Consider the following 26,472-nt stretch of genomic DNA (forward strand, 5'->3'; position numbering starts at 1 on the left):
AGAGGTTAACAAGAAGCTTAATGGTGTAATCCCCATTGGCTGCCAGTCTGGTAGACTGGCATCTTACTGACTTATCCCCTCTGGGCCAAGGGTCAAAGGTTGCAGCCCAGGAAAAGCTCCACAGTCGGGGAAGTGTGAAAACATATCCATGCGTGTCTTTCCTCATAAAAGTCACGCGACCCTGACCGACGCCGTGCGCCTCTCACCTTCCCTCTGGCCTCATGCGACCCTCGCCATCCACAGCAGATAGCCCGGCGGCCTCGGGGCAGGCTGGTTTCACCCTCCGCCGGCTGTGACCCACATCTCTCGCTGCCGCTAATCCTTTTGTTCCTGTGATCTCTGACTACCTAACCACAGCTAATCCTGCACGGCGCTTTATTTCAGCATTAGATGTTATCACGCCAGCGTCTTCCTCACGATACCCTTCATTCCCCCCATCAATTGGTTACAGATGTGCTGTTGTCTTAGTTGACTTTCATTTTATTTTTTCTGCAGTTCGATCAAAGGGGAGCTGATTTCATCCCAGTTTATCAAATAAAGTGCGGATTAGCAAGCAGGGAATGTCTCGGGCAGCCATCCGATCCATCTTCACCCTAAAAGTCTCTGCTTTGTTCGATACATCATTCGATTGCGTCTCCATCAGTGCGGATAGCAACCTTTTCCTTCCTGCTCGCACTTTTCAAATCAAACTCCCGCGATCTCCAGGCCCCATCAGCTGAGCCGCGCTACAACCGTCCGTATCTATTGATCGATCAGCTCGACAGAACAGTTCATCCAGTGCAAAGCATCGATTTCACCTCATGCAAGTTCAGGTTTGGGCTCCAGGCTCGGCTACGGAGATCCAGACCCCGACCCGAATGATGAAAAACGCGCCTGGTCCACCCGGGGCACTCACTTCCACAAACTTTCCGAAGCCTCTCGGCTCACCCACCAACCTCAACAATAAAGCCGGCATCTGTCTTAATAAATAAATGAGTTTTCTTCATCTATTATACATGAGTGTGTCCAATAAAGACATGCAGAGGAGATAAGGCCGCGTAGAAGACTAATGCCGCCCGCCGCTGTGCTGGAGGACCGTGCACACGCAGACTAATGCAACAGCAAAAAGTCAGACTAATGTCTCTAATTACGCGCGCCATCCTTGCTAATACACAATTGTTTTCCACTAGAGCCCCAAAGATAAAACACTTAAGCGACATTTTTCACGTTTATATTGTCTCATGATGCCGCCGTGCGGAACATTCTGCCTGGGTTACATATTCGAAAAAGTCGTAACTCTCCCTGTTTTATGACCTTTCCCGACCAGAGGAAGGGAAGACTTTGATTAAAGTTAAATTGAATCAAGCGTGGGAAGCACTTTCCGCACATGGACCTTCACCGATTAGCGGTCGCGCCATTTCTCCAGTCGTCAAAACGGACGGGAGATGAAAAGGGAGCCCATTTTTCCACGTGAAGCCTAATACAAAGACTCCCGAGATGTTCGGCTCTGATCTCCTTTTTCTTCGAATTTCAATTGAATTTCATCCGCAGAGGCGCTAAAATCAGACTTGAGCTAAAGGTTAATGGAACCTGAAATGACTGCTAGCGTTTGAATCACGAGCGTGTTTTTGAATCAAAATGATATTGATGATAATTGTGGGGAGTTCTCAGGAAAACAGCTCGGCTTTGTTGCCGTGGTTCCTTTCAAAAGCTGGAAGATCAGGATTGCACCCGGGCGCCTTTGCAAGATCTGCACTTTAAAGGACTCTTACGGCGCGCTAACGAGGGCTGCAAATGCCGAACAAATGGCAGAAGGGATGTAAATTTTAGCAGGATGCCACCTAGCATGGGCCTAATTATTCCGTTTGCACTTCCCGCTCGCACCTCCGGCGTTCCCGTCTGCGTGTGACCGAGCGAGGGCAAACTTCGGCATTCTGCTCCTCTGCACTTTAGGATATGGCAGCAGTTTTGTCACCAACGTCCTCGATAAATTGAACGCGTCGGCCATTTTCAGGGGAATACAAAGGTCATTTTTCATCTCAGCGTGTTGATGCACGCCCCAGAAAACAATTACTTAAATCTCAACAGCGGAGACGCGGCCGGTACTCAACAAATCGCCGCTCAGGCCGCCGTAGGCCCACGCGCCCGTCACGTCGTGGCGTTTGAGCGATGGCTTCGAGTTGCTTATTATGCCGTTTCGGCGGAGCGCTCCTGCTGCAGCTGACTCGGGAAACGGCGGATATAATTGTCTGTCATTTCTCGTTGGCTGCTGTGACATGCTGCGAATCCCTTTGCGGCGCGCTAACAGAGTTGTCTGAAGTCCTTGTCAGCGCGGTCGCCGCTGGTGTACCGCCACGTGTTTGCACACGTCTGCGGCACGTTCCGTGATCCATGAACTGTCTGGCCAGTCGATGAGAAAGAGCCTGGAAAAATAAGGCCGGGCTGCGGGTCTAACCCTGACAAATGCACCAAACCTCTTCTGAATCCCGATTTCTCTCTTCTGCAGATGTCATCTTAATCAGGGGGCGTTTAGAGGATGACGCGCACGGAGGTTTCAGACTTTTTCGGCTGGTTTGCTGCTATTTTACGATCTGTATTTTTGGTGTCAAACTACCTGAAGTGCAATTCGAAACTTTAGAGGGTAAAAACGCTTCCCTGCCCGCCAGCTACATAATCAATTCCAGCGTCGATAGTTTATTTAAGTGCTCCTTAAGTACCAATTTCTAATCAAATGTGCGTTAGCGTGTGAGAGGAAAATCAATGTTCATTTAATAGTAGCAGCAACAGACAATACAGGAAGAAAGAATGTTTTTGAACGGATCTAACGCTCATTTGTTGGCGTTTCAGATTCCACCCTCCACCACACAGTATCACCGTAGCCTCTTTTCCACCAATATTCCCAGGAAATAAATTCGCGGAAGCTTGCCGCCTGTTCTTCCAGACTCGGCTGTTCCTGAGAGCCACGGTGCATTTCTTCCTGGTCTTTATGGTCTTGACTGCCTCACATAGATCCCGTTTTTTTTTCTCAATTTTGGAATTGATGTGTAAATGAAATAAAGAGGTATTGCGAAATCACGACGTTCGGAGCGCTGCAGGTGTGTTCTACCAATCAGCAGTCTTCAGCCACGCCCCTCAAGAAATTCAGGAAATCTGACAAGTCCCTCCCACCAACTGGGTCTTATATTCAGTTCGAGGTGGGGAACTCTTGCCCAGGGATCAAAAGGGGCTCAGGTCAGGGTCATGGGGGTGGCAGTCCTGCTATTTGATCCACAAACCACCAGACCCAGGGGTGGCTCACTGGGGCACCATTTGGTGGGGGAGGAGGAGGAGTGGTTATTTAATGCATATTTTATAGATAGCGAAGAAGAAGTTAGTTCCAAAGGATGTGTTTGAATTCAGATTAACATTCTAAATCGAACCTCAATCCCTCCCCCATCCAGTTGCTCCTAACGGCGTTATTTAATTCCATCGGAGAAAATGTTCACTATTTCTCGCTCAAGTGTCAGTGAGGAACGTCTCCTGCTCGAGCCGCCACCGCAGCCCTATCTGCGGGCCAAATGTGAGAAGCCATTTTAGCGCCGCGTTTTCACAGCCGTGGTAGAACCGGCCGAGGTCACGCAGAGGTAAACACAGCCCCAAGAGGGTGTTAAATGCCTCGGTCCTGGTCCAGGCTCATGTCAAAGGCAAAGTCCCTTTTGTACGTTCGAGGGCGGGGAGAGCGGCCGTACCGTTAGCTTGCAGGAAGATGAAGAAAGGTGGGACAAATGAAGGGCAAGTGACAGTTCTGATGCTAGTGGGTAAAAGTAATTCAATCTGTTCGTACAGACGTGCCTGATTTATCTCGCCAGTCTGTGTGTGTGTGTGGGGGGGGGGGGGGGGGGGGGGCAACCATCAGTGTACCCTCCGAGGTGGAAGCATGAACAGTCAAGATAATCAGTGCAAATGCCACATAGTATCATCCCGACTTGCTAAATGCTAATTGCATCTTGTCAGAGCCGCAGCGTCCCAGATGGCAAGTGGTAAGATTTGAGAATTAAAAAAAAAAAAATCTTATCTTGCCTTCAGAGCCGACGCCTTACTAAACACAGACGGGAGCGCCGGAGCGCGATTCGCTGGCTGAGGATGCGCGCTCGGGCGTCCTCTGCTGCGGAAGAGGCCGCTCCGATGGGGATGAACACAAGGCCGGATAAGCGACGCTTATAATCACAGCCCCGAGTGTGTGCTAATGTGGACGGGACGTGGGCGGCAGATTGGGGGTGAAGGGGAGACGAGGAGCTCCGAGTAGTAGCGGGAAGAGGGTGGTCTGAGAAATGGAAGAGAAGATTGTTTAAATACAAAGGGAAAATATCCTGATATGATGAATCAACGGCGGCGATTCTCATCCCTGAGCTTCAATGAATTCCAACCAAAAAGACATCCAGCTCCAGCAGAACCGTCCTCGCCGACTTATCAGCACGCAGATTAAAGTTGGAGAAGACGGGACTCGGCGTAGCAGTTCCGATTCATCAGCTTGCACAATTAGCTCTCTTCCACCCGCTTCCATCTGGGCCATCTGTTTGAAAACACGCCTGCTTGATTGACGCCGCTGGAGGGAGCTCGCCTTTGTGCGCGGCGAGATTTGAAGTCGTACCGTGAGATAAGAGGGGACGCTTCAGGCAGATGACGAGGACAGACGGGCAGAGGGGCTAAAGTAAAACCTCACTCTGGATACATTTTGAACTCGCATTGAGTAAATTCCCGGCAAATCTAAAGAAAAGCAAATTAGCTTCGATCTTTTAACTTGGGGTTAAAGGTCAAAGCTAAATGATACATATTTCTTCACAATCTCAATGTCATCGTTCTATTTAACTTGACCGTTGTTTCTCTTTCTAATTGCTGTTGAGGTAATATTTCAGTTCCTCTTAACTTAATGAAGCAATGACCCTGACTCATCCTCGTTGGAGCTCTGCTAAATGCCAGAGCGCTCCGTCTTCAAATATATTTTGTCTCCCAGGATGATTTATTCTGACATTTTTCCTGATTAATTATAAAGCGAGCTCCAGATGTTTCCTTTTTCTCTTCTCCACTCAACTCTAATAACTTGAGCTTCCACCATTAAACCTTCCAAGCTACAGTTAGCCAAATACCTTTAGCGCACATCACACAAAGAGACGCAAATTTAACAGCTTAAATCTTTTATTCCGCCTCCTCCAACACCCTCGGTTTCTTCTAGATGGCTGAAATGCCACTTTTTTTTTTTTTAATCCTCTACACAAACGCACATTTGTCAAGACTCAGAACTGGACTCCCACAATGCACCCTTCTGGTCCTCCCCAGGCCCCATTGTTGTGTTTTCCAACATCGGAAAAGCACCGATTTTCATGTCAGCCCGTGATAGTTCCCCAAGGCCAAAAATAAATAAATAAACAAACAATAATAAAATAAAAGGTTTGGTAACAGAGTGCGTTCTGAATGAACCATAATAGATGTGAGAGTGGCATAACCACGTGGACGGTTGTGTGTGTGTGTGTGTGTGTGTGTGTGTGTGTGTGTGTGTGTGTGTGTGTGTGTGTGGAGGGGGGGAGGGGGGGGGGGGGTCTAAGCAGCCTGACAGGAACATCGCTTCGAGCAACTCCTGTGTTGCATTAGTGATGATTTACCAGGAGGTGCTCGCAGCATCTTCAGAGCGCTCGCACAAGCCAGCCAGACCCCCTCAAAACGTTATTCATAAGCCCGCCATCTACAGGGGCCAAATCCCCCCCCCCCCCAACTGGACCACATCTAAAAAAAATATATTTAGGTCATGTTGGTTCTAAAAATGGCGGCCTCTCCCCCCGGCCTGCCGGAGCATGAAATAGACTTTACATCACGTTGGCCAAGCAACAGCCACAGAGAAACTTCGGTTCGACCCCCCCGCCCCCCGCCCCATTCCCCTCTCCAGTCGCTCATTTTTCATCCCCCTTTTGTTGCTGTAATCTAACATACGGCAGCCCCCCCCCCCCCCCCCCCCCATCCTCTCTGTGCATTTATGACCTGAATAAGATATCAGGGGGTTGCCAGGTTTGGAACGTGACGGATGCGGCTGCAGCCATGGACGTTCCGATAACGCGATTGCGGAGACCGTTTGCCTGTTCAGAGTCCCGGCACGCCGATAAAGCAGCAGTTTGGGGGAGGATTTTTATCAGGAACTCTTTTTAACGCCTCGGGCAGATAGCACGGCGACCTGAGGCCTACCATGTTTTCGACAAGAGGAAATTCCTGCTTTGTGAAACGACCATTTCCTGCTCAGTTTTCAGTTTTCACGCATGTGGGCATGTGTTTAAACATTCCCACCTCCTTCCTCTGCAATTCCAATGTCTAAACCCACCCCCGGAATGGCCTCATGTTTATTTAACGTGGGAGTACCCGGCTCATTTTCCACAGGGGGTCCATTATAGGTGGCGGTCCCGGGAGAAGTCGGACTGCGTCCGCAGCAACCAGCGGGTGTGTCACAGAGAGGTGCAATTAGAGAGGAGGCGGGGGGAAACGGAAAAACGAGGGTGGAAAGAGACTAAGGGTTCTAATTTTGGTTCTGGCTCGGGGACTTCTTTGTTTTGACGATGGGTTGGATCCATTCAAACAGACAGGCTATTGAATTAGCCCAAACCACACTCCAGGGTCCAAATAAACACACACACACACACACACACACACACACAGCCTTGTACCATCACCCAGCTCGCTACCCAACCCTCCTCACTAATCCAAACCCAATTCCAGACCCAACCCTAAACCATGCCCCAACCCTCAGTCCTTTGAACCCGACCAGCTAAAATGTCCCCACTTTGCTAGTAGAATCAGTCACTTGGCAGCCAGTCAGCGTGTGTGTATCAGGACGTAGCCATTTCTGTCCCTCCGCTATCACAGCCGTCCAATCGGAATCATAAATAAGAGTGAGCAACAAAGGGAAACGACGGGCCGGGCTCCAAATCAGAGGGAAGATGAAGACATGCGAGATCAAACCCGGCGAGGAGCGACGAGGGGGAAAGAAAGGAGGAAGCGGATTTGGCAGACGCCGGCATCCAGCTGTGCCGCAGTGAATCAAATTTTAGAGGCAACGTGAAGCAGAGCCAGCCCAGCAACATGGGAGAATAATAATAATAATAATAATAATAATAATAATAAAGAGTCCACACACAGGCGCAGTGTATATATCTATATATACTTTCTTTTATTTTAATATTTAAACCCACTAAAAGTTGTCAATACAACTTTTGAATGAAAGGCACAGGAAAAAATCAGACGATGCTGATATAATACTCCAAAGGAAAATGACAGTACAAAAGTGAACAGTTAGTTACGCACGTACAAATCCCTGCAGCTCCCGTGTCCTCCAGACAGGGAAACTGAAATATATCTGACAACAAAGAGAGAGATGGGGGCGGGGATCCTATTCACCAAAAGTTCTTCTTTATTGCTTGTCGTGGGCGACGCGGGCAAGGTCAGGCCGGCTCCCCTGGTCCGGCAGGAGGCTGTAAAGCTGCTGCTGCTGTGCGTTCTCCTGTTTCCTAGCTGCACAGCCAACAATACGGGACCAGAAGATCTTTATATTTTTAAACGCGCCAGTCTCTATATTAACATCGACCTGATCTCGGACTCGGCTCTTTAGATATCCCACCGAAACGCTTGAGCCACCCAGAGGAATTATGGGTCTGCTGATCCCACTTTAACACTGTTCCCCAATAGATCTTCTATTGTTTTGTTCTGAACAGGGACATCAAACATGGTTTTATAATTGACCCGCATACCTCTGGATTAGGATCCTACTGAAAAACAGAGCTAAGAAACAGAAGGAAAGCTGCTGTCACCGAGTTCTCCGTGGGGTTCCTGATCTAATACACATCCTCTTTGGTGTGGGCACGTGTCCATCTCCACCTGCTCTTTAATCCCTACCTTCCTTTTCCTATGTGCTGCGGTCATAATTTGCTATTAAGGATATAAAAATACCAGGAAAAAAGCAAATTGTTTGCCGCAGTCTGACCAAAGCGGCAATTAAATGATTGATTGGGGCAGCGGGACATGGAATAATTGTCACCGTTTCCTCCCTGCAGGAAAAGCCTCCTTTCCCGCCTTAGATTCATGCATCTGTGTCTTCTCGGCAGCCAATCTTACAGAGCGAGCGGAGAAACGGGGAAAGCGATGGCACAGCGGAAATGTAAACGCGCCAATCTGCCTAACGTCAGCCCGGGGGAGGAGAAATGAAACCAGTGTTGATTTAATGTCACGAAACAACAGTTCTGACGGGCTGAGCGGACGGGGGGGGGGGGGGGGGGGGGGGGAGTGGACGTTGCTGCCGTCGTTGTGAGGATGCTCCGGTTCGCGTTAGCCTGCGTCCGCTGTGCTAGCCAGAGCTCTTTAAGCCTCTTCCCTGTGCCCTGAGGACGGCGGCCCACCCTGGGAGAAAAGTTGGTTTATCCCCTCTCTATCCTGGTTCTAGCCAGAATCTCTCAGTGCCACAGTCCTCTTCCACCCAGGAGCAAAGTCATGTAAAAGCCGCAGCTTTAACAAAGCTGCTTTGAAATTGGATTCCTCCTTTCTCTGAATCGAGACTTCCGAACACTTGCCGGCTGGAGCGAACAGGGCAAAATGGATGACATCATGTACAAGAACCGGGACCTCGGGAGTCTGGGGATAAAGAGGACGAGATCCATTCTGTCAGTGCATCGGGCTGACGCCGAGTCCGTTCATTACCTGGCCGACACCAGAGAAGAAGAAGAGGCAGCTAGCTGCGTGAGGTATTCGCGCAGTTCCTTAGCCGCCTGGAAGCGGCCGAAGCGCTTTTTGGGTTTGGTGCACTCGTCCAAGAGGGCTTCAAGTTGTCCGTCTTTGGCTATGTGAGCGGGGGGGTCGTGGAGGAGGCCTCCAGTGGTGCCCCGCCACGTGGCGTAGCGCGACAGCAGGTTCTGGCACACGGCGTAGTAGTTGTGGTCCACGGTCACCCTGGAACAGAGCGAGTCCTTGGAGAAAGACAGGCAGGCCTCCCTGTCGCACTCCTCGAAGCGGCTCTCGTACCACACGTCGTAGTTCTCCGGCTTATCTGTGGAGGGAGGCATGGAAAGCGGCGTTAAAAACAGCCTCCGCTGCGACATGGATGTTGTTTCTTCTTCTTCCCTTTCATAACACAAGCAATAGCTGTTTAACCCGCACAAGGTCGTTTTATTAAATGATACATTTTCACTCAGGAAGTGAAGTGGACCGCAATATAACGGTTGCCACTCCGAGGCCCTGCGTGCACCGACGGGGAAGAAAACCGCCATCGAAAGCGCCGAAGCCGCATACAAACGATTAATCCGCCATTTCATTTCGCGGAAAACGAACCGCTTTCTAGATTTATTGAGCAAATAAGTCCCTTCTGCAGCTCATTTCGCGTTGCTTTGGCTCTTTCGGGGATTGAGCTCAGAAAGAGGCGGGTAAATTACCCAGAATGATGAGAGGGCTATTGGTTTGCGCATTAAAAGCAGATCGATAAGATTGTTGGGAGGTGGGCTGCAGGGGTGGGGGGGGGGGGCGTAGGATGCAAACACAATCAGTGTATTGGTGCTGTAACGCACTTCTGCTCCTCATCAGTGCAACTTAATCAAATGTCTAACGGTACCACGGTAGCGAGGGGGCTCCTGTGGCCCCCTGAAGAGGAGGAGCGCATCAACCTCAATCAGGGCGGGTGATGAAGATGGGTCTGTTTGTGTCTACACACTCGTGCAGCTTGAGGTGAAACCAATTAACGCCTCCGATGATTGACAGGTGGCATCAGGAGACCGTCCCCGTCCCTCTCTCTCACACACACACACACACACACACACAAACACACACTCACAAAGAGCCACAAAGAAGAAAAAACATGAATATTCATGGGGAAAGCTAAACGGTTTCCTCAGACTTGTGTTCTCCTCTCACTGCAGGCCTGGCTCCAACAAAGTTCCGAACATTTCCAAAGCAAACGACTTCATTTCCAAGTCAAATGGGCAGAAGCGCTCCCCTCCCCCCTCCCCGGTCCTTTCCTGGTATCTCCTGCCTTGAAGAACCCGGACGGACTTGTGTGCATTCACCTCGCTCCCCTGCTCTCCCACAGCCGTCTCGCTGGTGGCACCCAGGAGAACTGGCCGGGTTTAACGAGCGCGTTATCGAACGCGAGACGAAACGAGGGGCCGTTACAACGTTTCGAGTGCCGCCGCGGTTGTGCATATTTGTGCGGGCCGGCGTTCCCCCCTGTGTGGGGGAGAGAGTGCGTGAAGTGTGCATGACATTATAGAGCACGCAATTTCAACAACCATTAAGAACGAAACAATCTCAGGACCCCATTAAAACAATGGCGGGGAGTGGTTGCCACGGCACTGCTGGGGATGGCGGTATGTGGCAGCAACGTGGGCGGCGCTAACGAAAGGGCGCGACTGTGGGCTACCGTTTGGATCTGTCTCCAGGTTACGCTCCACACAGGCAACAAGCTTGTTGGCCGTTTCTGAATGTGTGTACCCTATTTTCCGGACTATAAGTCGCACTATTTTTCCATAGTTTGTCAGGGGGTGCGACTTATATGTTAAATAAATACATTATTACAGAATTTCACATGTTTGTAATTTTCACACTGACAACCACAAGAGGGCGCTCTAGGCGTGTGTACCTGAGGAACGGGTTCCTTTAGCGACGCAGAAGAAGAAGCGGTGCTTCGTCTATGGAGTCAGACTTGATTGTTTGGTAAACTTGCTCGGATGTTCTTTATGCTATAGTCATCTGAATAACTGTTAATATGTTACGCTAACAAAGCAGACACGTACTCAGTTCGTTGTGGGTCATGTAGCTGAATTTGTTATGTTAGCATACCGTAACCCTATTGCTAATCCATGCTAATTGCCTTTCAAGATGAAATGTATGTTCTTGGTCTTGGATTTTATCAAATACATTTTCCCCCATAATGTGACTTATACTCCAGTGCGACTTATATATCTATTTTTCTTCTTTATTATGCATTTTTTGGCTAGTGCGACTTAAACTCCGGAGCAACATATAGTCCACAAATTACGGTACTTGTGTTCTTGCTTACTTCATCAACGCTGCCAAGTACGCTCCAGGGTTCCCCGAAGTGTACTTGCCCATTTTATCAAGTACACATCATCCTCATGACCTGTGTGGACTTGGGACAGATCAGTTTCCCACAGTGCACTTCACCTTGGAGAGCCAAAATCTGGAAGTACGGACTTCTAAGTGTGTACTACACAAATCTGTGGTTGCGTACACAGTATTGAAAATGACTGCTGACATTAGGGATCGTGACCATTCCGGCTCTAGACTGTCCGTCACACGACCGTGACCTCTTCATTCATTACCGATGTCACTCTTTGAGCACACGGGGGGGGGGGGGGGGGGGGGGGGGGGGGAATTAGTGCAACACTCAAATACATAAACATTCTCAAGGCTTAAAGTCTTAATGGCCACGTAAGCAGCTTAGCATGGTCGGACTGATAACGCTGGAGCTAAACAATGAGGTGAACAGACACTTAACACGGCACCGGCGTGTATTTGGACACGCTGGCAATATTCCGGGGGTCTGAGGTGGTAATTTGGCAACAGCAGAATGAAATGAATCACAGTATTTATGCCACAATCCTGTCTCGTGCAGGGAACCCATCCACCAGAAAGCTCAATCGTGAGACCCCACCACCTAACAACCCAACAATCGAACGTTTTAACAGGATTTCTGCAGTTAAGGATGAATATACGAGGCCTCTCTGGGTGGTCTTCCCTCTCTTTGAAGTAGCCCCTAAAAGGCGGACAGAGAGGCGGGAACCTGCCACCCTGAGTGGAACTTTCTCTGTCCTTGTTAGGAGGTTTATTCCAAGATGGAGAGAAAAAAGTAGGGCAGGGAAGATGGCTTGTTATCCAGAAGATCGTCGCTTTGATGGGGATGAGCATGTCGAAGGCAGAAGGGGTGCAGCAGGAAGTGTATTCTTAGAAGAGCAGAGGCTTTAGGCGTGCAGATTTGCCCACAGCCGTCGGTCCCATGAGACCAGTCCTTGAACCGCAATCTCTGCATCACAGGCTAAAGTTGGCAGTTGTACCTGTGACATAAATTGCCACGTTTGCGAGACAATAGAAGCTGCGGCTGGTGTTTGAATTGCAGGGGTGTGTTTTTTTTATTTTTATATAGTGCTCAAAAAAGGGCTGGAAATTGGACATTTACTTCAAAAGAAAATGAACAGTTAGCGTAGAGTGCTACGTAAGAGAGGCAGCAACTGCAAAGGTATTAAGAGCACTGAGGAAATGCAGCCAGTATAGTGGAATAAATCTAATAAAAGGAGGAGCCGGTTAGTCTTCGAACACATTTGCTAATGACTGCTGCGTAATTTGATTTCCAAGCAAATATTAATCCAACTCTTATTCATCAGAAATTCACAGGGCTATTTTTTCTTCTTTTAATGAATGAACGGTGCATTTTTGGAGCAAAGGCCATTTTTAGCACAGTGAGACCAGACGTGCCAAAAGAAAACTAAAAATGACCAAAACGCCGCTGGGTAAAGGCGATTAATTCTAATAAAAGAATAGAGCGATCCTCTTTTCCAAAGCACTGGCGTCTTAATGGCAACTTGGGGAGGCTTGTAATGATGGACGGTACGACTCACTCTGCTTGATCAGCCGTTTGTCCGCCACCAGAACATTCTCTGCATCCACAATGATGACTTTCCCGTCACGGGGCCCCACCGCGAAGTTGTCGAAGCTCACGTCCAGCAGGTAGAGGGCGAACTCAAAGTCGTTGTTGGTGAGCTGCTCGGCGATGTCCATCAGCTGGCGCGCCAGGTCCACCCGCTTCTCCCAGGGCGCGTTGTAGAAGCTCCACAGCTCCTCGCCCACGTAGTTGACGGCCACCACGCGCCCGCAGGCTCCCAGGTACTTCGCGAACGGCCACCCTTCGTCTGAGGGGAAGCTCTGGGAAAGAGAAACAGGGAATTTTAGAAGTTTTGGGATGGTGGGACTGCAGCAGAGCACTCCGTTGGATCTGGGAAGCCTGTTTCTTTAAAAAAAAAAAAAAAAATACAGGAGTAGCTAAAACAATCTTTGAAGCATAATAGTTACAAGCTGCCAAAAAGGTCCTGTGAACAAGGGCCAGTTCTGGGGAACAGGACTCAATTTAGGAAATAAAATACAACATTGCTACTGTGAGCAGCTATTTTATTCTTCTTTTCCCCTCATAAAAACTGCAAAGCTCTCCCGAACAATGCAGAGCGATAATCCCAAACCACACCTGTCGGCGCCTGCGTCCGTTTGGGATGATAACTGGTGCATCGGCGTCCCATATAACCGAGCACGGTTCCGACGGCCAGGACACCTACGGCCCTGCTGTGAGCCAACACTGGGAATCTCGCTGGACCGCCTAAGCTCCGTTCGCATCTGCCGCCAGGTTTTGATTCCCTATAATCTCATCCAAACAAACCTTTACATGCAGACGACGCCTCTATAGCTTCTGGTAGCTGTTGCGCCGCAGGCCGCCACAACGGGTGGACATATTAGTAAAACATCATGGAATTAAACACCTTTTTATGCAGGGGAGACATATTTTTGTGAAGATCCAATCTGTTCCAAACGCCCCTTCTGGCATCTTGTAAAATAAGCACAGCCTTATGCTTAATGCTAGCTCACAACTGCGGCGTTAGCGATCGTTCCTAAGGCTGCTGGTTCTGGAAGGCTTGCTGTCTCAAACATGACTGTTTTAAACTGCAGACAGACCCCCCCCCCCTCCAAAAACCCTGCACGTCACTGCAGGTGGACTGCAAAGTACAACTACTGCGTTTCATGTTACACTTGCGGCGGTTTAATAATTCAGCGCTTCTTTGCTTTAGCAGTCTATAATGTGAGTGTGTGAGAGTGTGTGTGTGTGTGTGTGTGTGTGTGTGTGTGGGGGGGGGGGGGTAAATATGCATGGTCGCCTTGTAGCCGGTTAAATTTTCATAAAATACAAATTATTTAAAATGGGATGTTTTAATGTTTCAAAAGCAGCAGCTGGACCCGTGTCCTGCCGAGACTGTGGCATCGCTGTTCGAATGTGACAGAGAAACACAGGCCGGGTGAGGGGTTACCAACACGTGCACGTTTGCTCCAGCAGCAGAATCCAGAATCTAAAGAGCAGCCTCAACCCTGTTTTCCGAAACCCTTCCGATCTCCCTCCCCCCTAGTTTTCCAGCCTCCGATTAGGCATCTATTTATTTATTCATAAGGTGACTGTTCACGCTGGGAATTAATGCCCAGCCGATGCATTATGGCTACTTTTCTTGCAAATCCAAGATCTCTAGATTCTCAGACTGATCCAGATCCCATTAATTTTAAAAAAAACATCCCCTGTCACAAGGGGTGGACATTGATAAGTTGCATGCGATGCAGCCAAAGTTGAGCTGATTTCCCTGAGGTGCCCCCAATCAATTGTGGGCCAGACAAAAGTCTGTCCTAAAAGCACTATTGACTTGCACCAGCCCGTCTGTCTGTCTGCCCAAACTCTTCCTCTTCATTTCCCTATCCAACATCTTTATTGCACGTAGGACCCCCCCGACGTCACGGCTGAACCTGCTTCATAATGGTGGCGGCAGGAGGAAGGAAGAGCAGGAGACAAACAGTGTCTCCGCTCCAGTGGACGGATGGAACAACGCGGCAAAGTCCTGCCTGCCCAGCAACACTCCCGCTTTGTTGTCAGGAATGAGAGCAAGAGTGATGGCAGATGGGGGGGTGGAAGAACACCCTGAGGCTACTCTCACATATGAGAAAGCCTTGGTGTGTATCTGGCCGTCATCACCCAGCTCCTTTAGCTTACACCCTGGTGGGCGCTTTACATTCACAGATGTACCGCGAGCAGCGACATGGCGGCCGCTGGCCCGCTCCGGCCTCACCTGCTGCACAAGGTGATGAATACTCCACGTCTCCCTAATCATCAGCCCTTACCGCACTTTAAGCCGGCGCTCTGCAGAAGTCGTTAAAGTCGGCAATGAGGCGTTGAAGAGGATGTAGGCGAAATAAATTGGAAAGTCCAGGTTGACGTTAACGCCACGGAGTTCTGTGGGAAGGAAAAAGGTGCCGCGAGCGCGCGCACGCGCCTGGTAGCGGGTTCCGCCTTGCTACCAAGATCAGCTGAAGGGGCAGCAGGCAGCGATGGATCCTGGGGAGTTTTGTGGCTTCATAAAAAGGTCTGATGACGTTTTTAAGACTATCTGCCACCCGTCTGACGGGGGGGGGGGGGGGGGGGGTGTCTGCGGTATCGGGGGAAAGCAGGATTGTGTTGTTGGAATAAACAATGCCAGAGTGTCTGAAACACAACAGACCCACTGCTGTCCTCTGGGGCGTTGGTTGGCGGGGGGAGAGAGACTGGAGTGGGATGAAATGAAACGGGGCCACAGACAAATGGGCAGCCTCTGGAGAAGGAGATGAAACGAACGGAGCGAGAGGCACAGGAACACACACCTGCGTCCTGACATCTGCTGACAAAGGCATGCCCTTCTACTGGGCCGCGTGGGGGGGGGGGGCGCCTGCAAGTTCAAAAGAGCCTCTTTGTGCATGCACATGTGTGTCCGTGCAAATCGGTATCCGAGTGTGAATGAGAACATGCAACGTGACCGAGGCTGATAACGACCTCTTTTCAGAGGCCAAGTAAACACGAGCGGCTCCCGTGATATCGCCTTGGCTGGCCTGCAAACACACCGCAACACAACACAACACAACACAACACGCACACAAACACGGCGGCCGCGCAGTCGTCTTAAAGTTAAATATAAAACGGGCCCGGTTTCCTTCATCCCGACACCGCAGCCACAGCTACAAGGAAGGAAAATTAGTAGTCTGCCACAGCGGCCTTTCATGTGTGCAGCTTGGTAAAGCCCTAAAAATGGGTGTGGTCTAAATTCTCTACATTTTCTGCTCTAGCAAACGCCACCGTTTCGTAGTAAACAAGCCGGGACAGGTCCCGTCAGGAGTCTGCCACTGATAAGGTGCAGTTGAGGAAGGAATCCATAAAAAAAAGAAAATGTTGCCAGATGCAAAGAGCTGGAAAAGAGGCACGTCTGTGCTTTTCTGTTGATCTAATCCGCCTGGAGGATGCGGCGAGCCCCGTCTGGCACCTGTGCTGGCCATTTAGGCTTCAACTCCAGTCTGCAGGGAGAGCTGTGGCCCACTGGGGCGAACTCTGCTACGCTCCCGCGGCGCTAGCGTTAGCGCTGTGCTCTTTAGCGATCACCTGCCGCTCCCTCGTTGCAAATCAGGTTCTTCGTCATCTTTACGAGAGCACCCAGGAAATACTGCGGCTTTCATCCTGGAAAGGAGCGACGAGTACGTGGCAGCAGTCATCGGAACCACTCATGGAAGGAGACTACAAAAGATGCTTAAAGTCAATATGAAGTAAGCGGCCAACAAATAACAAATAAGGTACAAATAAGGAGCCAACCGGAGGGGAAAGCATTAATGACTCGGTGTGTGAGGTGGGTGAAGCAAGCCTGAGAAATGAGAGCAGCTCCGCGCTCCGACTATATACAACTGAATCCCTTCCTTGACCTGAACTTGAGCCCCGGTGTGAAGAACCGCTTCATAACCCCCACCCCCACGTCTGAGCGCCACTCAGTCGCAGGCGACGATGTTGACTCGGTTTAGGTGGCATTGCCGCCCACGTGGCGAGGCAGAAACCCGACTGAGACTTGGCCCCGGACCTGAGGGATGTGGGTTTGAGGCCTTTGTCGAGGGCGAAGGATTTCAGCGCAGGCGCCAATTATTTCAGGGGTGACCACGTCGCGTTGCGGGCAGAGGTGGGCGCTCTAACCCCGCACGCAAATGCGGACGGGACTTAACGTAGGAACGCCAATTAACCGTTCCAGATGTCGGAAAAAAATAGTTAAACATAAGGTTTTGGGTCGTGTACGTTTCTTGCGGCTGTCCAATTGTTTTCTCTATGAAGCCGGTGCTGGTGACCTTTTGTTAGCCTGTTACCGGCGGCGAGGTGGAGAAGCACGCTCTTGCTCCGACTGTGAGACCTAGCCTCTTCCAGGGACGTGACACAGCGAAGAGACGTTCTACTAATCAATACTGGCCAGCTTACGGGGCCCAAAGAGAGCAGCGAATGGGGTCAGACCGACTAGGGTTGCAGAGCCGCATCTACAGGAGCGGGATGTAAGAGAAGCAAGCCTGGGCGGGCCGGTGGGGGGTATTCCTAAAATAGGCCCTGGCGGTGGGTTGGGGGGGGACGGGGGATCGATTCGGCCACAGGCATTTACCTAACCAAACACAGCTGTCGTGCATGTGTGTATGTAAAGCGAGAGGAGGGGGGAGAGAAAGGATTATGGTAACAAGCGCTCGGGCTCATTCAAAACACCGAGGCTGGAGCTCGTACAACACACAGTCATTCACACACGGCCTCCGCTTCTCTCCTCCTCCTCCTTTCCACTGGGGCCTTCATCCAGGGAGGGCAGCCAAAAGAGGGGAGCTGGGCCCAGATAACTCCCCGTCTTATCCTAACAGGATTCAGTCTGTACACAAAGGCCTATAAGAATAATGAAATGGGGTTTGGGAGCACTTGAAGCAGGGTTAAGCAGCGTACACAGCCTCCGCTCTTATGTTCTAAGAGCGTCGCAATCCCCCAGACTCAAAGACAAAAAGGTTCTAATCAGACCAGCAACTTAAACGCTATTCACTGGTGGACCTTGGCCACTGAGTGGGCCTCAAAAACAGACGGCTTACGCTGGGCTAGAAGCAGCGTCTGTGATTACACTAAACTAAATAAACCTAGGAACAAAACAGGCTCTGATCCGTTCCGTAAAGAGGCGCGACCTAAAAAGACGGATCGCGACATCACAGTTGTTGCTGGCATGGGACGTTATGGCGACCCGCGACGCGTCTCTTTATATAGCGATCGCGCCCTGCGACCAGAGGGTGTCCCCCTCACTTCCTTATTTTAACATTTCACTCAAATTCAACCAACCCTTCTGCCAAAAATATGGAGCTTTAATTTGGTTTCCATTTCCAAAGTGGATGTGCAACATAATACTTTATGCGTAGCCTCATTAAATCAACAGCATTCTAAAGAGGCATTGCCCCCATTTAACTAAATTTCAAAAAGAACTGCCAACGTGTTTGCTCGATGCTGTGAATGTTTGCTCTCACGTCGGCGTCGGAATGCCGCTGTCAAAACTCCTCAGAGGAAAAGAGATCGGGTCATCCCTCTCTTCCCACTCCAATTAGCATCGGAGCGAGACACGGGTGGAAGTGGCGTTGCATTTGTGAGCGCGGGAAGACCCGCCCGTGTGGGTTTGCGTGTCAGGTGGGGAAACGGGGAGGTGAAAGAACGGGAACGGGTCGATCTGGGACACAGCGGAGGAGATGACCGAGTTAACCCCAGAGGCCTGTCACATCCTATTCTCAGCTCCAATGAGCCCAAGACTGCAGTCACATGCTTCTGGCGAACTTACCGACTTAATTACTTAGAAAGGAGGACTGCGCTGAATCCGACTCATTTAAAACTTCTCCAAATATAAGAGCGCGCTGCTGATTTCAAAAGATATCTGTTTAAATATTGAACCACAATCAATCAACTTTCATTAGCAGGCAGCGTTCATAGCTATTACAGTTAGCAACATCCAGTTATTTATTAATTCTACTTTACTACACTCTGACGGTTAAAAAAAACATCATTACATTACCTGTAGGAGGCTGTGGAATTTATATACACCGCAGTATGTGTGTTGTATTTATTTCAGAGTTGTGTTTGATAAGCTCCTAACAGGCAAAACACTGCTTTAGAAGCCCTGAAGCGGAATCTGTGAGGCGGAAATAAGCCGGGAAAACCAATAATGATGCATCACGCGCCTCTCCGCAATAAAGATCGCGCTGTTTGCCTGTCATTGTTTTCCAAAAATACGCGTTTCCCAAAGCCAAACTGTCTTCTACATGACAGAGGAGCCTGTGTGTGTGTGCGTGTGCGCCCGCGTACTGCAAAGCACACAGAAAGCGGATTGTTGGCCGGATCCGAAACAACACGGCGGATTGTTTCCCACTGACAAAGGAGGTCTGGTTTCTCATAGTGAAATGGGGCCGATTTACTGCCTGTGGCATCAAAAGCCTGGAAACAGGAACCTAAGAGAGTGCGGCTCACTGAGCCGACAGCATAAAACATCATCGGGGAACAAAAGTGGCCACTAATGACAGTGGAAAATTATTTACAGTGAATACAACAAACATGCAGGAAGCATGAGCGGGCAAAAGGAACCACATAACTCAACAATCCCCAAATCTCTGTAAACAACTGAGGAGCTTTGGACACCCGTCACGGGTTTGTGTGACGTCTGTGACTGGGCCGAGATAAGAATTATCGCATCGGCGGGGGAATCCAATCCCATAAACTGGGGCGTGACAAAAAAAAAAAAAAAAAAAAAAATCACGGGTGGAATTGTGAGGTTTACAGAGCACGAGAGAAGAGGAAAAAACAGGGGAGGATGACACACATACCGCCGATGACGCGGTAAAAGAGATAAAGAGCAGAGAGGAAGGAAGCGGCGGAGCTGGCGACCATCCGCGGCTAATTAGATTTTATAGATCGACTGCACTTGAATGCAGATCTCCGCTTTGGTCCTGGGACGCCTGGAGGTGCAGCCTTGTGTCCATCAGAGGGGGTTGGAGGTCACGCAACTCACTTACACAGGCAACACCATTGTTGAGGTAGAATCAATGCCAGGTTGAAATTGAAATTGATTGGATTACTAATTAACAGGGAGCCAAAGGATCCAGATTGTTCATATGATGAAGCAGAATCGCTTCTTCCAAGCCGAATAGGGTTCCTGCGTCGCGGTTACGGCGGCGGTTTCGACATTGAATTCATTTTGAAAGACTTACGAAGGGCCGGGAAAATTAATGCCGAGCAGCTGCGCGAGCCGTCTCACCAGATGCCGCCTCCCACAAACGACAGGAATCTGGTGGTCACGGATTTCTGTTAAAATTAAGAACAACTCGGGGGCCCTCGCTGCAGACGCGTCCGTGAATAATTCAGAGCTGCCCTACATATACCGTCACCAGCCAAAATCTCATCGTCTGGGAGGTCAGGGCTCTGAAACATAGCATAGGCGGAGTGTAATGGCACGTCTCAGGTCTAGGGACCAGGGAGGAGGAGCTCCCACCCTGTTATTTACTCAGGGTTCCTGGGCCAACACCCTAGCTTGAGCCGCACTGAGGCTCCTCTTTATAGCACGTAATCCAGGAAGCTCAGCTTATCAGATACTCTGAAGAACACCTGGCACCATAGATCAGCTCTTTAGTATCTCTGAACTTATTATGATAAGCAAAACATCTCCATGTGGAATCTCACACACTCCTCAGTGTAAATCACCCCCCCCCCCCCCCCCCCCAAACAGAGACGGTACCTGCAGGACGAGTGGCTCTGGATTGAAGGCCAAGGTCATGAGCAGCTGCATTCTCTCGGTATCCTTGAGGTTCTTCAGCAAGAAGCTGCCCGAGTCTTTGGTCTCAGCGTACCTCCGCACCACGCGGTCCAGCAACCTCTGGGAGGGGCAGTGCACCAGGTCCGACCAGCCCTCCACCACCTCCGGAGTGAGGAGACGAACGTCCCCGTTGATCCTGGCGAACTCGGTCTTGTACATGGCCTGAATGAGGTCGCAGCGCGGTCTGCCGGTGGCCCGTTTGCAGATTTTCTGGTCGATATCTGCCAGCTCCTGGTTGGAGCCCAGCCGCTTCAGCACCACGCGCCGGGTGCCCTCCCTGGGCTCGCCGTACTGGGCGAAGTAGACGTTCTTGACATTGAAGACATCCAAGAACCGCAGACGGCCCCACGTCTCGAAGGACACCTGGCCGTTCATGAATTTGCGGCACCAGCTGGTGCCGAAACAGGCGGGGCACTTGTTGAGGTTGATGAAGCGTCTGTCGGTGAGCTCGTTCTTCTGGAAGGAGGCGAACAGGTTGTGGGTGTTCATCAGCAAAATGACAAACAGTCCCACCACCAGCAGGAGCTTCAGACAGCGGTACAGGCGGCCCAGCTTGAGGGGCAGGAATCGCAGCATGGTGGGGACGGAGCGGAGTTCTTCGGGGGGGCGGGGAGGCAGCGGTGTCGAGAAGATCGTCTGGGTGCTAACCGCGGCACCTGGCCGTCATGGCGTGCTGCAGCGGCCTCTAAAGCGGCAGGTGGGAGCGGGTGCGGAGCGGCCGCCCCGCGCCGGTCCCCGGCAGGGGTCGATGAGTCATGTTCCCGGGGGTTTGCGCGACGGCGGCTCTGAACGCAAGACAAAAGAGAAGGAGGCAGATGAAATCGCTGCATTTCGCAACACCGAAACTTCTGATCACAGATAGCAAATGAAAAGAGGTAATTAAATTTCTCTGCCGACGCCCGAGGCCCGACACCCGATACCCTCAATAAAACAAAGACCTGCTTTTTTTCTTTTCCCCTGCAATATTAAATTGTCTCAAATGCGAACTGCTTGGGTCATTTGAGAGACTTCATTACTTTTCAGGCGTAAATGAAATGGCCCAACGCCAGCAAAATAAACCTGGTTGAGATTTTTCGCTTTGGGAAATAATTCCCCGCCAAAGATGAACACATGGAAAAAGAGGAACTGCCCCAAAATGGACATCAAAGGCGAGATCCTCAGAACCCTCCCGCTCCTCCAAAGCATCCATCCCTGTCTCCTCCGAACATTTAAATGACGCACACATGCCGACATGGCCTCGCAGCCCTCGCCGCGTGGTGAGAAGAGCTGCTCCGAGCAGTTTAACCTTTGATCAAAGTCGTCTTGCTTCGTTCAAATCGAGCTTTGAAGACGCGTCTTTGAAAATGGCTGGTGTCGCTGAAATAAGGCCCGGGGTTGGAGGGTGGGGGGGGGGGATCTGTCAAATCCTCAATTACGAATATCGACATTGGCGGAGGAGGGAAACGCTTAGAACCAGGCCGGGAAGAAAGAGATAATCTGCATGTGAACAAAGATCTCCAAAGATTCCTGCACCTCCCAGTGGTCCTACCCGTGGCAGAAGCTCTGAGACACCCCCCGCCCCCCATAAGCTTTCAGGCGATGAATCTCACAAGTCTTAAAAGTCCTCTAACAAAGACAGAGAACCAGGCAACGCAAATTAGCCGTTCTCAATTAGCACTCATTAGGACATGGCGATTAGGGCAGCTGACTTGAGAGGGCAAGGCCGACGAGCGGGCAATTTGGGGCGCCTAGCGCGTCGTTGTCGTTTTTTTCGGCTCGAAAGAGGGCCGACATCTGGAGACACCCAGAGACCGGAGCCGACAGGGAACGCCGCGAGAAACGCGCAGCTGTGGCGTGTCAGATAAGACGCGGAACGCATCTGGTTCTTACCTCACGCCCCGGTCTGACAACACCCCGGGCACATCAAACGCCTCTCAGCCACTGGAGTGTTGTGACTTAACCGCAGCCAGCGCGCCATAAATAAGATGCTAATCTGACAGTGACAGACAGGGGTTGCATCATTTTGAGTGAATCAACCTTACATAATTTCCAGATTTCATTAAAACCGATGGCCACAGTCCATCTTTATGATAATGTAGCCCAATTTTCAGCATCCATCATCCAATCTATTTTGATTACCATTACCTGGAACACAAATGTCAGCTCAAGTAGCTACTTACCATGTAAAAAGAATCTCAAATTGCGATGCAAGAAGTTACGGATCGGCATTTTTAAGTCCTAAATATGAGACAAAGCGACGAGCGCTTCCGGCTTCTCTCTCCCAGGGAGATGAAAACTGGATATGAGGCTGCAATGAGATATTGATGTAGAAGTCATTTAGCATTTAATGACGATAGCAGCGGCACAGCTGTAGCTGCCAGATCTCGGGAGCAGGTATTAAATTTAACAGTGTCAGCAACAACCCCAGAAGAAGCTGATGATCAACCCTTCACCTCAAATAGAAATAGACGGAGAGACGCCGCCGGCTAACGCGGGAGGGCCCCGGTGCCGCTTCCTGTTCACCTGGTGTGGAATATTTCCTGGATCGCCTCAGCGACTGCGCTAATTGCCAGAGTTGAGGCGATATATATACGCCGAATTTCCTACCCGATAATGAGAGCAATAGAGCGACATTAACCGCTAAAGGGTGACAATGAAATGCGCCGAAACCGAGCGGTGACGGTTCATCCAGCATCCTGCGAAGAGCACACGCAAACGAGTGAGAACGCGCCGCATAATCACGCGGGTGAAGGGGAAGTGTTCGAGTTCGCCGACACGTTGAACTTCCTCATTATCCTACTTCACTTGGCTTTTATTTATCGAGGACAGCTCGGCTCGGGATCTCCGGCGGGGGTAAAGTTAGCTTGAAGCCCCGAATTAGCGCCAGATGCTTTCCATCCAAACGCGTCACTGACCACAAGAGTGAAACTTAAAGCAGCGTTTTCCTTTGGTCGAACCTTGTGCCCACAGACAAGCACGTGTTTCATGTTAGCCCGTGCAGTGGCTCTGAAAGAGAAGAATACACGACTCTGGGAGGGAAGCGCTGTTTCTAATAAGTGCCAAGATCTCGTCATACAAAGCTGCTTCCAAATCTGGGGTTAGGAAAAGTTTTCCAGCTTTTTTTTGGGGGGGCGCGGAGTCTAGAGACAGCCAGAGAAAGGAGGGCAATTCAAAAGCTGTCTGACTCCTCATGCATGGGTGATGAGTCTTATTCAGAATGCTCCAAGTCTGGCGCAAAATAGCTCATTATGCAAGAGGGAGCAGCTAGCCTCCGTTGGTTTCGAAGGGTACGACAAAGGTCGACACCGAGAAAGATGACATTTAAGTATCTTAATATTTCCGCTTTTATCGGGTTAGATTTGGGCAGAATAATTGAGATAAGGGAGCGGGCTGAAAGGAAAATGTCAGTCTTGACTAATCTTTCTCCACAGCCGACTGTGTAAAACCGGTTGGTGATAATGATAAAGGAGAACAAGGCTAACTTATTTCCCTCGCTGCACCTGAGGCTAAACTTCATTGTGATATAATGAAGTTGAGCCACACGCGAACGATCCTGATGACTGCCGCAAAAAAAAAAAAAAAAAATCGCAGAGGAGAGTGAATAAAGCCGCCGATGAGCTAATGGACGGTGGGGTGAGGACGATTTTGAGTTATCGCTCTTGTAATACAACTCAGGGAGATCATTTAAAGTGGCGCTCTTCATTTCTTAATGGACTCACAAATGCACACATGAAGAGACATTACCACAAAGGCCTCCGCTCGAAGCTAGAGGGGGGAGGAAGCCTCCACCGAAACCAAACTGCCCCATCCGCCATCCTTTTTCCACTGCATTGCACAGGGAAGAGAAACTACCGTTGCCAGGGTTATTGACTGGGGGTGTCGATAAGGTTTGATCACAAAAACGTGATCACAGCCGACACGTTGACCGGGGCGAATAGATACACACCGCAACAACATTTGCATGCGGAACGGAAAGCAGAGGCCTCGGAATACAAGCACCAATTAGCCAAAATCCCAAAAGAGCATTAGTCTATTCATCTCTGCTCCAAATCAAATCCCGGAGGCCGTAATGGGAATATCAATGGCATCTGCTCCGCTCCGCATTATGGAGCAGGTCGGGACGGGGGAGAACTACATTTATCACCCGAAAATATTCAAACCATCCATGACAGAGTGTTTGGGAAAAGTTAGCATGCATTTAAACTGCCTTTGAAACACTTGGGGGGGGGGGGGGAAGGCTCCGGAAATGTGTTCGACATCTGCTGATGTCAAAACATTTCTGTTCCTCCCCCTTTGCTTGATCTGACAAAAATATGTTCATCCTGCAGGGACTTTTAAGCCACAGTTGCGACACCCCCCCCCCCCCCCCAATGCGGAAAGAGAACCATTCAAATCAACCACCTTTGTCAACTAAACTTGCAGAAAGGCTCCACAATTAGATTTGCTGTTATTTGAAATACCACGTTAAGTTAAATAACCTTCTCCAAGTGCACCCAGGTTTCTGTAACTTTGATTTCCTTGCAGAAATCAAGGACAAACATCTGCAATAGCCTTGAGCGATGAAGGAAACCTCAGGGAAATTAGGAGATTATTGCAAATTACAGCTTTTCAATTCGTGTTTGATGTTTTCATTACTTCTGATTGATCAGAAAGAGCTCAATAAGAGGGGAATTACACGGCAAAGCCACCAGGTAGAGACCTGTTGAGGCGAAACACGGGTTTGGTTTGAGATGTTTGACAGTAGAGATTGAGAAATCCTACTATAATTTAACAAAGTCAACCTGATCTCCACATCTACCTCGCTGGTAAAGATAACAGTGTTGCACCATTTGCACGACGGGGTCTCCAATTCTATTCATTTAAACATTTTAGTGTTAATTTGGGCCAGAAACCTCAGTGCTGGCAGGCTGATTACAGGCTTATTTCCTATTCCTAAACTTCCTGATATCGTGATGCGGATCAAATTATGAAGCTTTATGTTTATAAAAAAAAAAAAAGAAAGAAAGAAAGAAAACACCATTTTGATCTCATCACCGCATCTTCTGAGTGGAAGTAGCGCCTTATGTTCGCGATAAATGTCATCGTTTGCGACCGAAATGGCGATTAATGTGATAAACCTGCAAATTGCATTGCGGCTGTGCAGGCGGCGATCTTTAGGGAAGCGTTTATTGTGGCTCGGAAGGGCAACAACAAGGAGGAAACTGAGAAACAAACCTGGGCGACTTTCCCTCTGTGCAGAAGTGATATGTGTTCAGCGGTTGCTCAATCTCATAGTCCAAAGTTGCCGCAACCTACGAGGCGATTTGCGGCTGCTGGAAGTCGGTGTCGATCGCGTCTGAAATCGAGTTCGGCCGCTTCAAAGCTCGACGGAGATCTCTATCAGGCAAACTCACTCGGGCTCCCCATGTCTAGCTCCCAGGTATGTAGCCAGCTAGCCTGTTAGCCGCCGGAATAAACAGTTGGGATGGCGAGTCTCAACTCTTCAGCGTACCGGCCGGTTCCGACCGGACCGCTCGGTCCTCTTCGCGGGAGAAAGCGGCGACCGCGTTGCGCATCGACATCCACGGAGGTCCGCTTAACGGGAGAGTGGCGGCAGTCACAGAATCGGCTCTTTTCTGCTCTCTGGCAGCGGCTCACTCCTCTCTGACACCACAATGGGTTCTGTTTCCACTCTTTTCAACACCAGCTACCCTGCGCTTCGCGACACCCACCGGCGGTTTGCGGCTGCGGCTGCTAGGCAACCATTCTAACGTTACTCCGTCAGAAACACGCCCCCAATTCGTGCAAAATGTCCTATATTTTTTCTGTAGCCTTTGACCTAAATGCAATTGTCTCAATAGATAGTATATTGTAATACGCAATAGCCAAAGGAAAAACATCACGAGTGAAATCAGGTTTTCGTAGACATTAAAGGAATACAATTGTTTCAGTCCTCAATGAGTACGAATGTAGACATTCACGATACGGTATTCGAGCGCGTTCAATCTAAGAGCATAGAAACGCCAGTTAAAATCACCAAGGTTCCGGCGTCAAAGTTAAATTTCGTGGAGGC

The 26,472-nt window shown here is 49.9% G+C and overlaps 1 protein-coding gene across 2 annotated transcripts; it reads right to left on the reverse strand.

Moving 5' to 3' along the window:
* Positions 1-7,140: 7,140 nt before the first annotated feature.
* On the reverse strand, positions 7,141-26,117 carry dipk2ab (divergent protein kinase domain 2Ab). Of its 2 annotated transcripts, XM_029842440.1 has the most exons (5): positions 25,635-26,117; positions 22,601-22,728; positions 20,364-21,226; positions 12,612-12,915; positions 7,141-9,034 (listed from the first exon to the last, which is right to left on the reverse strand). In XM_029842440.1, exons 3-5 carry the CDS (start codon positions 21,015-21,017, stop codon positions 8,685-8,687), a joined length of 1,308 nt encoding a protein of 435 aa, XP_029698300.1. In that variant the 5' UTR covers positions 21,018-21,226; positions 22,601-22,728; positions 25,635-26,117; the 3' UTR covers positions 7,141-8,684. The 2 variants fall into 2 exon arrangements, with proteins under 2 accessions (XP_029698300.1, XP_003968088.1); XM_003968039.3 differs by lacking the exon at positions 22,601-22,728.
* Positions 26,118-26,472: the final 355 nt, after the last annotated feature.

This window comes from Takifugu rubripes, chromosome 10, assembly GCF_901000725.2.
Source record: "Takifugu rubripes chromosome 10, fTakRub1.2, whole genome shotgun sequence".
Classification (NCBI taxonomy): domain Eukaryota; kingdom Metazoa; phylum Chordata; class Actinopteri; order Tetraodontiformes; family Tetraodontidae; genus Takifugu; species Takifugu rubripes.

Coding starts and splice junctions, on each gene's coding strand:
- dipk2ab (XM_003968039.3), bottom strand. CDS start 21,017: ATGCTGCGATTCCTGCCCCTCAAGCTGGGCCGCCTGTACCGCTGTCTG. Junction 12,916..20,363: donor CAGAGCCACTCGTCCTGCAG/GTACCGTCTCTG, acceptor TCTCTTTCCCAG/AGCTTCCCCTCAGACGAAGG. Junction 9,035..12,611: donor CAAACGGCTGATCAAGCAGA/GTGAGTCGTACC, acceptor CTCCCTCCACAG/ATAAGCCGGAGAACTACGAC.